Genomic DNA, 13,267 nt, shown 5'->3' with positions numbered 1-13,267 from the left:
GTCTCAAAATAGCGAGCAAGAGACAAAAACATACCAGTTTGACCATGACAGATTTTAAAGTGACGTAAAAGCGTTCTACTTTTTATTCATCAAATATTGGTATCAGAAATTATGTTCATGCGAATTTCAAATACTTTTCACAAAAATGGCAATGAGGCAGATCAACCTTATCGTTCAGTCTTACCAATTGCCATCCAAAGTAAATGCATTTCCATAACAGGGGCGTCATCCTTGTAAAAGAAGGAATTATGGACCAAATGGACGGCGGATTCTCACTAATTTATCAATCTTTTTCTATAAATAATGTACGCCTATTTTACAAACTGATATTCTATTAACTTGTTCCAAAACACCAATATGAATAACTTTTGTACATGCCTGATTAAATTAATGTTTTTTTTACTAAGTTATTTGCGTCCCTTATTTGTAGTACAGCTTAAAGAATCTAAACAGTAAAGTGTGTCCTCCTCGGTCACGTGACGTACCTATAGGCGTGTCCTTATGCTGGTTGCATGGATCAGGCAAATGTCATAAGCTTTTGTGTAAGATGCAGACATGGCTTCAGGGTTTTGCGACAATTGTTCTCGATTGCTCAAAGAATTTGCTGCTCGTTTGAGGAGATTTTGGGGAGAGTTAGAGCTTAAAGTAAGAGAAGTTTTCAGAGCCATTGTCCGGTGCACCTGTTTTACACCTGAGAGGAGGACGGCTCGCGATTTGTCGTCATTATATCTCATATATGGTAGGAAATTAAAATTCATGAATTTCCTCCTCAGGCAGTATTAAGAGTTGGAAAAATGATTCGTGTTTGACTGAAAATCTTTATGTGTAGTTTAAAATAAATTTTGTTCTTTTTCCAGACGATGAAACTCAGCTTCTTAGTGAAGAAGGCCTCCAAGCACTCAGCAGACTCTCAGCTTCACAAAACGCTGATCTGCAGATGGCTGCAGCCATGTATTATTTACACATAAGTCATCAACGTGAGTAATGATTTATGTGTTATTAATAATATTCATAATAGCAATAACATTTAATAGGAGCGGCATATAAAATGGGAATGTTTGCCCTTCACTCACTGACAAGATAAGTAACCTAACTGGTAAAACCAGTAAACAGCCATGCAAATTTCCAACCGTTTTTTTCTGCCCCCAGCTTTGACATTGACATCTAAAACGCTAAGATAACATTTATATAAAAGTAGTAGAATACATTTACATTATATAAATATAGATAGAAATGATCTTTTTCAATATAAAGTTTTCAATATACTCAGTTATAACATTTGCTAAAAACAAGCTGTCTCATGTATAGGTCTGGAAGTTAAATATTTTCTCATGATTCAAATCGTTGTGATGATCATCTTAGTGCAAATTATGCAGTAGTATCTAAATTACTTAAATGAAACAGTTGACAGATTCTTGTGATTGCTTAGCTGTTAAAAGGGCACAGAAAATATCTGTTTCTCTTACCTATAAGTCATGCAGAGCTATAACATTTTATCTTTGGCGTCATTAGTACTTTTTAGTGTTCAACTTGGAGATCATAAACTGATTCCCTTTCATGTTTTCCTTTTTCTTTTGGTTGTATGTTACAGTAAAATCTTCTCTGCCATGTGCCTTCATGGAACCAGTCATGGCCTTGCTTTTATCAGGTGACCAGGACGTGCAAAAGACCATTTCTCTTGCCTTGGTCAATCTGTTAGTAAAAAATAATGGTGAGATGCAAGTATATTGTGGTATCTAGAATCTAATGGTCTGTTTATTCATATATTCATAATCTTAAACCATTTTTTTAATCGCCCACCTGTTACAACAAATAAGAAATAGAGGACCATATTTATCTGTGAAATATGGTTTTCAGTTTGTAAAGAGCTGATGATTGAAATGGGGATGTTGGTGCCCATACTGGAGTTATTCAAGTCTGGAGATCCTACAGCTCAGTGTCATTCTTGTGCCTGTGTTGCCATGTTGGCATCTTCAGGTTGGTAAAGATTTTAAGTTTTTAAGTACTTAAAATAAACATAATCCATACAGAAATATGTACACACAGAGTATCAAACATCTAATTTTGTTATCATGCATATTGGCACTCAGACATGATTGTGTTCAACTAAATATTGGAAAGTCCACGTGCAGTCCAGTCCAGTTGATATTGTCTTTCTTTTTGTTCAGAGTCAAATACAGATTCTCTCTTGATGGATGGAATCATACCTCTGTTGGCTTTGGCAAAATCCTACGATCCAAAAATACAGCAGAATGCAACGTGGGCTCTGTTGCATCTCACACACTCAGGTGAGTGCACTCTTTGAAAAGTTGCTTTGTTAGTTTTCCTTTTATCGCTGCTGAATAAAGGTTCTCTTCTTTTTCTAGACTGGTCAGCGAGGATTCTGTGTCAAGCAGGAGCCATTCCTGTTTTGGTTCTCCTGCTGCAGTCCTCGGATTCAGAGGTTCAGTTTTACAGCTGCACTGCATTGTGCAACATTGCTGCCCTCCAGGAGCATCACCAGAAGTTGCTCAGCATTGGGGGCCATTATTTGTCAAAGTCTCTTTTGACTCTCATGTCTTCTCCTGTGCAGAAGGTAATGTGAATTTAAGTGCATATCAGAATTTGAAGGTAATTTTGCAGCTCTTCTTAATATGCTTATTCTTTTTTCAGAATTCAGCCCAAGCGTGCAGATGTCTGCAAACTCTTTCAAAGAATGGTAAATTAAACAACAATAACAAAATAAAAAAAAAAAGACAGATATTAATACCATACCTGAGGCAGAAGCTTTGTCATTTGTATGTGTAGTACTCATCCACGAACAGCTGATGGAGCTCAACTGTGTGTTGCCTCTTAAGGCACTGCTGAAAACTGCCACTCCTGTGTGGATAGATTCAGCCTTAACACTGCTGTCAACACTGACTGCACACCCTTCAAACAAAGTATGATTCCCTACTCGCATGAATCACTCTAATGACAAAGCTGAGAACATTCTTTGATGCTTTATTGTTATAAAATGGTTGAATCAAATACATTTTCTTCTCTTTTGTTTTAGTAGCAGTTGTTAATGTGACCATACTGACTGCATACACTTCACATTATAATTTGCATAATTATCCAATGATTTGATTCTAGGACATCCTGGTGAGTGAAGGATTTCTGGAAGAAATCAGTCAGCTGCTTCATCATCCTAGATCTAGCTGTGTTACAATCGAACACAGCTGCAAGATAATAGTGGACCTGTGTGGTTCCTGCATGGGTGAGCAGGTACACAGATTCTGCAATTAGTTATAATGTTGTCAAATGTCTGATTTATTTGTGCATCATGTCTAAGACTGATACAATCTGATCTCTTATCAATATGATCTAGGCTGTGATGGACAGTCTGTGCTTATCAGGACTCCTCTGGGCACTTTTGTCTCCATTCCTGTCAGATGCGACATTGTTGTATCTGACATCATGCTTGCATCATCTAATGAGCTATAGTAAGTGACCTGGACTTGAAGTAAGTGTTCTCTGGTTTGGGTGTTTGGTGAGAGTTGCAAAAAACCTCTAAAAAATAACATATTTTGCTATTTTAGATCAGCTTAGGAGAAAGATCTCCATAGCAGTAACCCCAGAGCACATCTGTAGACTGGTGGAGCTGTCTGCACAGACAAGAAGTTCCCAGTTGTCATACAACTGCGCATCTATCATTGGCAAATTTGAAATGATTGGTAATTTCCTGTCATGTGTAAATATGGAACAATGCATTTGTTTGTTTTTTCTTTAATGAATATTTACCAGTGGTTTTCTTTTATTCTGCACAGAAGGGCTCATCCAGTTGCTGAGGCCTCACTTTAAAACTATGTCCAAGTATTTGTTGCTATTCCTCAAAAATAAAGATGTTAAATTCCAGCAGCTTGGCATGGCTACCATAGCCATACTAAAAAAAGGTTTGTATTTATTATATATTTATGTATGTGGTAACTGAAAGTACTATAATCACTGTATTGGAGCATATCAGCTACCCATAGGCATTTTTTAAAAATAAACAGGTCATTTAATAAAGGAATGCTAAGCTCCATTTTGCTCCCTTTTCACTCTAGATGGAGACTTTTCATCACTGCTGAGTGACAGTGAACTGGAAGTTGAGATCTGGAACGTGCATTTACAGACAGAAGAAACCAGACAGCTGCTGGAAATGATTCAGCCTTCCTCTCCATCTTCTGTTAACCCCTAACTTACTCAGCACTGAGTAAAGTGTTTACATTCACTGTTTGACAAACAAGATTTTTTAACCATACTTTTTTGCTTTTATATTGCTATTGTTTTTTTTTTTAACTTACATTTGACAATTAACTGAAAAAGACAGCAAAGTTGTGGCATAGTATCAACTTTATTCAAATATGGCACATATTTTAACCCCTGTAACAAGCTAACATATGATAGTCATAAGCAGTACTTAAGCAACAAGATCAAATCTTAAATATCAGTCACATTTTTAATGCTTTCTATTATAATAAACCTATGTAAACTACAGACCTAAGACTTTGCCTTGTGAAATGATTGCACAATATCAAAGCAGCAGTCAGTGCAAGAAACGCATTGTACTTTGTATCCTCTAAAACCACACAAACACAAAATCGAAGCAAAAGTCTTTGGAAGCTATATTCCTGCAGCAGCTTTGAAATACAGTAAGTGATTGCTATAGTTTACAAAGTCCAAGATTAAGATTGGAATGCAGCAAGTCATATCCCGCTAACGTGCTGAACTCTGCTCTTGGCGTAAGTCTGCAACTTTGACATATTCTAGTTCCACAGCGACAAAATCTGAGGAAGGAAAAGTGCACGGGTTGTAGGTAATATCAGCAACAAGCAGAAAGCACTGGACAAGTTGTGATAGAATGGCTATTTCTAGTACATCACAGAGGCAACAGTCTTCATAACTAATTAACTGCATTTACCAACAAACTATCTGCACTAACTAGGTCTACAGCACTTTTGGATAGTATTATTTAGATCAGAACCCTGCTGTACTAAGGAGATTAATATGTAGCTTGTAATATTTGTGCCACTCATTCTACACAGAAAAGTGATACTGATGTCCTCGCTGGGAGGCAAGGCATTAGTTTTACATGCTCTTTCAAGGTGCTGAGGGGCAGCGAAATGAGTGTGCTCTGTTTCACAGAGAAAAGGCAGCTCTCCAGCGCAGTCTCTGATTGGAGGACCACTCTGCAGGTGCTCAGATGACTTCTAAACAATGCAACACAGAGAGTCAAAATATATCAAGGAACAATTTTAAGCACTAAAAAGACATGAACTGAACATATGCATATGCATAGCTACATTTTCTATTAAAGGGCTAACAGATGCATCACTGCATTAAGAGACTTATTCACTGGCTTCAAAAGCAAGTTTTTAAAACTTTTCAAAACCCTTCTTGATTTTCACAGCTTAGTTTCCAAGCTGATGCACAACTAACTTTATAGTGAATGAAAGAGCTTGATTGTGGGCAGATTTTTAGAACATTATCAATAATGGCATATAAATGAGTTACTAGGCTAATTAGATGCTTTCCAGATCCAAAATATACCAAATTTAGGCTGTTGAATTAGTTCTCCCTCCCCGAGGACATGTTTCCTTCAGAGATGTTTCTCACCTGCTCTTTGGTGGGTTTGGATTTCCTCCAGACCAGACAGTGCTCTGAGAGACTTGCGTTCTTTAAAGGCCACAACAGGTACCATGTCCTCCTCACTTTTCAGCCCCAGCTGTGTGGTTTTACTCCCCACTGGCAGTTTGACAGCATCTTCTATCATCCCATTGTGCACAGGCACTGTGTTTTCTTTTGGTTGGCCTTCATTTGGGAGGATCCGCAGTGGTCCAGAATTCTTTGAATCAAAAAGATTAATAATTTTCATCAAGGACAATCTCTGTGCCTTTTATTAGTTGATGCTGTCTGTGAGTCATAAGAGACCTGAGGCAGTGTACTGTTTTCAAAACTAAGCAGTAAAACTCACCGTATCTGGAGAATCTGTCCTTCTGGTCCTCCGCATGATCTCCTCAAGTCGCTGGAAAAGAAGACTGCTTTGTAAAAAACAAAGAAAGAGCTTTTGATGTTATTATTCTTTATGTGTTTAGACAAATCTTACAAACCTTTTTTCTTGCCTGACGCGCTGCTTCCTCTCTTTGTGCAACTATTTCTCGCTCTTGCTTCAGCTGCTCTGCTCGTGCTCTTTCTTCAGCTAATTCCTCTTCTCTCTGGATAAAACAGACAAAGAACGTTTAAGTCAGAATCTTAACGCACATGTATAGGAAATATATATTTACAGTATAATCAGTACATTATAGACACATTTCTTTCAGTGTTCACCTTTTTCTGGAGAAGGGCAGCTTCCCTCATAGCCTGAGCTCTCTCTTCTTCTGCTTGTCTCTGCTCCTCTTCCTCTCTTCTCATCTTCTCCTCTATGAGACGCTGAGCCTCGGCCTCCTGTCGAGCCCTCTCCTCCGCTCTCCTGCGCTCCAGTTCCTCACGGCTTCTCCTGGACATAAATTGTAAGACATTAGTCTTCTAATGGCCTGCTGCTGCAGCCGTTCTGCCTTGTAGGTGGACATGTTTACCTTTCAGCCTCCTCCCGTTGCAAGCGCTCCTGCTCCTCTTTCTCTCGTTGCAGTCGAGCCTCTCTCCTCTTTTCAGTGAGAAGACGTGAGGCCTCCTCTGGATCTGAAGTCCCAGCAGAGGGCCGGAGCATGATCTCAGGTGGCTGTGGAGCTGAATGAGGATGCACTTTGGTAGGGCCTAAAATATTTAACGTGCATCAGTAAAAAATTAAAACAGAGTTAATATGCTTTGTGTTATAAGCATTTTGTTTGCTTACTTCCATCTCCTGCTGTTCTGATTAAAGCCTCTCTTTCTGGAGGTCTCTCGAGCAGGTTTGAACGTGGAGTCTCTGGTGGATTTTCTTTTTTAAGTTTCTCCTGTTCACCTTTATCCAATCTCTTAACAGGCCTTGTGTTTCCAGGAGAGAGAGCAGCGCCACAAACAGCAGCATCTTCCTCTGGAACAGATGGAAGTTCGAGCAGCAGCGGCGTTGAATGTTTGCTGACTGATCTTCGGGGACTCCTTTAAGATCCAGCAGAGAACAGATGCCCTACTTTGTTCACATCAACGTCACTATCTATGAATGAATAAACATTGTTGGGATTTTACCTACCGGTCTGGTGAGGGGCAGACTGTTCTGCTTTGTGTACTTGTGGCAGATTTAACATGGGTGTTAACAGAAGATGACCTGCTGTATGAGTTCCTCTGAAATGTATTTTGTTGTCTTGCTGCTTTGATCTAAAGCAAAAAGTAAAAGTTGCATGAACATAATAACTTGTATTAACATAGTTATTTAGCAGGGAAACGTAAGCCTAAACAAAAAGGGAGATTTACCTGAGCCACACTGATGCTTCCCTGCTGGCTGTTTCTGGAACTTGGGGATACAGATGATACCCTGTGGTGGACTAAACCAGAGTGGTGCTGGGGTTTGTGAGTGGTGGTGTTCATGGAGTGGTATGAAACTGCACGGCGGCATATATGGACAACTGAGCCAGTGTTTTGTATCATGATTATGGTAGATATACACACAAATGGTGGTAACAATGAAAAATGATGGGAATATGAAACAGTATGCAGGAGAGGAAGTTGTTAGAGAGCTTGGAAAATGTGGTTCTTGTAGCAGAGTAAGCCAGTGAGCACTTTCTGTTGATACAGAGGTGAGTACCTTCTCCTCCTGACTGACAACCAGCACTCTTGCTCCTGGCCAGATAAGAGCATGTAGGGGTAAGAAGGCGACTAACCAGATTCTTCTCCCATGTTGTCAGAGGCAAGCGACGTGGAGCTAGCGTATTGATCAGTGTAAAGTTTTAAGTACAGCAAAAGCAAAAGATAAAGCGTGCCAAGAAGAATTGTGTTACGTGATATTTCACACAGAGAACTGACATTAGATGTGAATTGTTAAAACAGATTAAGTTAAAAGAAAAGTATATGAAAGCACATGTATTCTCACCATATTTGTTGGGCTTCCTTCCTCTTGGGTTTTGATTGAGGTGCTGTTGGGCTTTTTGGCTCTTTTCCAGCGTTCTGCGCACTGCAGATTCATATCGCTCCTGTATTCAAAGAAACATACACTGTGTTGTTATTGCTCGGTCCAATCACAGGGGTTGAGAAGTGACATAATCCACCATCAAAACTCACTTTCTCTTCTCTCAACCTCTCTTTGCGCTTCTCTTCCACGGCTGCACGCCTCCTCTGCTCTTTGAGCCTTTGCTCCTGTAGTTTTTTCTTGCGATCCTGAAGCTGTTGTTCATAGTAACGCCTGGCCCGCTGTTCCCTCTCCAACCTGTTCAGTTCCCGTGAGACTATGGATGGAAGAAGCAGTGTAATTTGATTAATATGCTAATATCTTAATATTATTAGAATTGAAGGACAGTGTACCAGAAACTGTACCACCATAAAAGCTCACTTACCAAGCACCTTCTGTTGCTCTTCTCTTCTTTCCCGTGCTGCTTTCAGTCTTTCATCAACATTTAGTCCATTACTTTCTATAATAACAACGTACAGTAAAAGCTTTGAATTACAATAAATGAAATATGAAGGCAGACTTTTAAAGAGATAGCAGATTGTCAGACATCCTGCAAATGTGTAAGCGGCTTGAAACAAGCTTGGTCCCAAATAAACATAACACTCCAACCAACCTGCTGTGGCCCGGGGAGTAACCGAGTTGCGGATTTGGGCAAACTTGTTGACAGAACAGGCTGTTTTCTTTGTTTGTGAATTTGATTTGATATGAAAGCCATTTACTGTAAGTGAAGGAAAAAAGGTTTTTAGTTAAACCAATGGAGAAAAAAAATCTCTGAACAGTGGATGTTTTGGACTAGTTGGCCTTAGGGTTGTGTCTCAATGAAAGAGCCATTATAAACTGGCTGCGTATAAGTGACTAGCACCTGACAAGTCCCCATGGATATGACAGAAACAAGCAAACGAAAAGGTCAAGCTATGGATGCCCCACATAAGGGCTTAAATCACATGAATAGGTTACTTTAACGTTTAAGAGTACAATGATTCTGCTCATTCTATATAAGTTATATAATCTGTGTTAAATATCAATTTCTTATGTTTATGGTTTCAATGTGCAATTACAAAAGGTTTCTTAAAATTAATATTTGCAGTATGATCAAATTCTGACCCAGTGGTCAGATGGTTCTGTATTTGTCTGTATTTCTGTTCAGTCTAGCTTGGCTTGGTAGGCTTGTTTTGATCTCATACAATATTAATGCCTAACTAAAGAACATCATAGATTAAATCTACTGACCTCCTGCTCTTTCAGATCTGTTTCCAACCCTTTGGCTTGCGATTGTACGTGTAGAAAGTGGTCCCTGTGATGGAGGGATGGCACTCTGTTTCTTCTGCACGGCCATGCTAGGTATTAAGCCTGGCATACCAATGCTCTCTCTCAAAACCCCCCTTCTCTCTTTTCTCTCCTCCTCTTTGAATTTCTATTTCAAGATGCCGTCGGGTCCTCACTGGGGTGGGCTGTGCAGGAAACTGCCTCCTTCATCAGCTGCTGGTCCATCTGTGCCTCACAAACAAATGAAAAGAAATGCAGAATAAACATCAAGTCATACCTCTCAGCAGGATTGGAGATTTATTTTATTTTTATCTTTTAGCTAATGCTGCCTACATAGGAAATTTCCTCTGTCTCTTTTAGGATTATCACGGTCTGGAGAGATACCGAGCCTCACTCAGTCCTATCTATAAAAAGGCTACTCCCTCTTTAAAGATCTCACCCTTGTGAGCTGCTCTGCTTTACTTTCATATAATGTAGCTGTGTCACTTTAATTCCCCCACCACACTGCCTGCCTCTGAGTGCTGGATGGAAGCAGGCAGGGGGATACAGCATTTCCTGGAGAAAGACTATAAAAAAAGGAAGAAAGCTGTCCACATTAATTATTGCCACGACAACATATAGTGGTATAACGTTCAGTGCCATACATTACTTGGACATTAACTCACCGTGATACAGTGCCGAATACACTGTGGATGAGGCAAGAATACCCATGATTCCCTCTCAATGAACTTAATGCTTGGGCCACTAGATGGAGGTCTTTCTTTACAGAGAGGAAACCTAAGTCAGCTTTTGATTCAAACATCTCAGCCAGATTAATCTGTACCAGTGCTGAAATTTCACAAACAAATGAAGTAATTAGTCAGTGGCAATAATGACCTCCAGTGTTTTCAGATTAAAATCAGCTTTTAAAATGGTGATGTCATTTTTAGAGATTTCCTCCACTCAGAAATGTTTTTTTGTTAGTTTCCATGTTTGAGATTTCCTTTCCTAAATGATATTTTCTAATTAATGTGGCAAGTTTTCTCTTTTTTGTAAAATTGAGGTTAATAATGCATGCTAAAATTTCACCAATATACAATATGTTTTAGCTTTTTTAAGGTTTAATTTTTTTTATTACATAATGTTTGCATATTTTAGTCAAGCTGCAAACAAAACTCACAACATTACTACAATATGCATGTTTGTTTGTTTTTGTGCTATTAGATCTGCAAATGACAGTGGATACAAGGTGTGTATGCATTTAAATATCACTATATACTGTACATACCAATTCACTGGCACCAAAGGCGGAGCTAGAGGAGTGGTATGGTATAAAATCTGACTGGTCCCCCAGGTGCAACCCCAAGAACAGACAATCAAATTCTAACAGATATTTAGTGTAAACTGACCTTTACCTCAGATGCCCAAGTGCAAGTAAATGTAGCATGAACTGCATTTCTATATGATGATCTACATCAACACTGCCATGTTCCTGATCATAATATAGCCTTTATACAGCATTATCTTACCAACTGTCTATGTGGGCGATAATAATTGTCTGTCCAAACTGTTTTCATATTTGATGAAGTGGATGTAAAAGTCATAAAACCACCAGATATGATGACTGTGCGAGGTTAAATTGCCAATAATGCTGAAGAAACACTAATAAAATTGGACTCAATTGGACTCTTGTTATTAAAGCAGTGTAGGTTTTTGGCAGCAGTGATTAAAGTCATACAGTGCAGGATCATCCAGGAATAAATAACTCTAGAACACACAAATATCACTGGCTGTTTACTTTTACAAATCTTACTTTACTTTTTACACTACATGACCACTTTTCTTTGTAATAATCAGTTAATTGTTTTCTGAAATCTAGATTCTTTTTTTAAAAAGGTCTAATTTATATATGACATTATATATGACATTTTTCCTGGTCTGCGGCCCTACCTGTCCCCCCATTGTAGATAAACGTTCTAGACCCCCCGACTGGCATCAGCTGGTAGTAAAGGTAGGCAATTTCTGGACAGAGCCTGATGTTTCTTAAGGTATCTGTTGGAGTCACTTCCAGTATAGGGGACACTACCCCCAGTACTCTGATGACCTCAGGAACTACTGTTGCCTTCACCTTCCAGGCTTCTCCAGCTTTCCTTTGGTATTTCTCCATTTTGTCGTGCTCCTTTTTCCTGATCTTGCCACCATTGGGATGGCTACACTGATCACAACAGCTTTCCTCACAATGTCCAGTTGACCATTACCTTTTGTCAACCAAACTGTGAAAGAATGGTTCAGGGAGCATGACACATAATTTTCATACATAGATCTGTGAAGTTAGAGTCCAGACCTGAACCTAAAGGCTGTCCAACACTATAAACCCAGATTTTGTTTGAATATAAACTTTTTAGTAGTGATTAATGATCATTTCATGTTTTGTATAAGCAGTGTCTTATTACTAAAACAAATAAGTTCTTTCAGTCTCAGCATTGTGCAGTGTGATGATAATGATTAGCTAAGATAACTGAACATGTGTTTCTGTCAGAAGGGGTGGGGCTGCTTTCACAACTCAACATGTGGACCACTAAGGCTTTTGGGAAGTGCAGATTCAGCTGAAATTTAACCTTTTGTGATTATTGTGCTATATTTGAGTTACTGTATGTGTTTTACATCCTGTGTTATGTTTACAGTTAGACAATGCTGGAAAGTGCTGCTATGTTTAAATTTTAAAGCTGGCACCATGAGTGAGATGGACAGTAGAGGAAAAGAAACCCACCACCACCTGTTGCATTAGAAGTAAAGTGATGATGGTTCTAAAATTTCTTGTTGTTACTTTCTTGATCCTGGAGCTTGTGCACATCCTTAACACCTGACTGCTCCCTGGACACTGAATCTGGCAGCTTACTGCTCCTGGTGTAACTAGTGATGAGTTAAAAGCAGAGGATGAATTTTGGTGTGTTTCACAAGAAATGTGTTGACAAATAAAGTTAACTTTAACTTTATATATATATATATATACTATATATATACTGTAATTTACAGTATTTCTAAAAGAAATCTCTATGACATGGACAAGACCAGAAACCATCATTTAAGGTCTTTAATCTTTGGGCCCTCAAGCAGCAATGCAATAAAAACAAGAACACTTTCTCTGTTACTGAGCACAGTTGCTGCAACCGCAAAAGTTGTTGTTTTACTACACACACACACACACACACACACACACACACACACACACACACACACACACACACACACACACACACACACACACACACACACACAAATGAAAGACATCTAAACCATATCTAGACCATTTAAAAACATTTGGTTAAATCGTGTAAAGATCCAAAAAATGGGAAAATGTACTTTTAAAGCTTCATAAACATTGTTAAAAGAAAATTTGCTGCAGCTATGTTAGACCTTTCATTCAGATTCCAAATAGTTATTAGTATGTTTCTGGGGTCCCTTCAGGTCAGATGTGCTTGGATCCTACGTGCTTAAACACCCCCCTCACACCAGCAACAAAGGCTCTGGCTGTGTTTCACTGGTAAGCCTTGCCAAACCCCCAGGCTGATATGTGCCATAAAGAAACACTACACCACAGTCAGGTGCTGTGCTCACAGAGTCACTGGAGCACAAATAAGATGTTGATAACTGGCCTACAACCAACAGAAAAAAAGAAAGAAAGAAAAAAGAAAAATGCCTGTGGACACTGGACCTACACAGGATAAGATTGCATGGTTGGTATCAAGTCATTCTGTGGTTCACCTTAGACGCTATTATCAAAGGTGTCAGTTTAAGGGCTTGGTTGCTTGCTCATACATATTCATAAGTCTTACCTAAATATCATTATGCATCTATTCATCAAAGATACTCTGAACTGCTCCCTTTTAATGGCACACATATTAGATGTTTCATTTCTGAGATACTGGAATGTAAAGA

General features: G+C 38.9%; 2 protein-coding genes across 5 annotated transcripts; one reads left to right on the top strand and one right to left on the bottom strand.

Moving 5' to 3' along the window:
- The first annotated feature begins 488 nt into the window (after window positions 1-488).
- On the top strand, window positions 489-4,500 carry LOC121631488 (vacuolar protein 8-like). The gene is made up of 13 exons (XM_041972463.1): window positions 489-739; window positions 858-977; window positions 1,592-1,711; window positions 1,858-1,977; window positions 2,169-2,288; window positions 2,367-2,575; window positions 2,653-2,698; window positions 2,788-2,921; window positions 3,115-3,246; window positions 3,350-3,464; window positions 3,561-3,695; window positions 3,789-3,914; window positions 4,068-4,500. The coding sequence occupies exons 1-13, from the start codon at window positions 556-558 to the stop codon at window positions 4,199-4,201; spliced, it is 1,695 nt and encodes a 564-aa protein (XP_041828397.1). The 5' UTR covers window positions 489-555; the 3' UTR covers window positions 4,202-4,500.
- On the bottom strand, window positions 4,342-10,078 carry map7a (microtubule-associated protein 7a). Of its 4 annotated transcripts, XM_041972441.1 has the most exons (17): window positions 10,015-10,078; window positions 9,789-9,904; window positions 9,314-9,574; window positions 8,697-8,801; window positions 8,469-8,543; window positions 8,197-8,360; window positions 8,009-8,108; window positions 7,724-7,840; window positions 7,393-7,544; window positions 7,172-7,296; window positions 6,836-7,080; window positions 6,579-6,756; window positions 6,331-6,499; window positions 6,114-6,218; window positions 5,978-6,028; window positions 5,620-5,848; window positions 4,342-5,213 (listed from the first exon to the last, which is right to left on the bottom strand). In XM_041972441.1, the coding sequence occupies exons 3-17, from the start codon at window positions 9,438-9,440 to the stop codon at window positions 5,203-5,205; spliced, it is 1,953 nt and encodes a 650-aa protein (XP_041828375.1). In that variant the 5' UTR covers window positions 9,441-9,574; window positions 9,789-9,904; window positions 10,015-10,078; the 3' UTR covers window positions 4,342-5,202. The 4 variants fall into 4 exon arrangements, with proteins under 4 accessions (XP_041828375.1, XP_041828377.1, XP_041828378.1 ...); XM_041972443.1 differs by lacking the exons at window positions 9,789-9,904; window positions 10,015-10,078 and adding an exon at window positions 9,683-9,752; XM_041972444.1 differs by lacking the exons at window positions 9,789-9,904; window positions 10,015-10,078 and adding an exon at window positions 9,683-9,709 and having other exon boundaries at window positions 9,314-9,580.
- Window positions 10,079-13,267: the final 3,189 nt, after the last annotated feature.

This window comes from Melanotaenia boesemani, chromosome 20, assembly GCF_017639745.1.
Source record: "Melanotaenia boesemani isolate fMelBoe1 chromosome 20, fMelBoe1.pri, whole genome shotgun sequence".
Classification (NCBI taxonomy): domain Eukaryota; kingdom Metazoa; phylum Chordata; class Actinopteri; order Atheriniformes; family Melanotaeniidae; genus Melanotaenia; species Melanotaenia boesemani.
The sequence above is the reverse complement of the archived record's forward strand: the minus strand, read 5'-3'. Positions and strand labels throughout refer to the sequence as shown.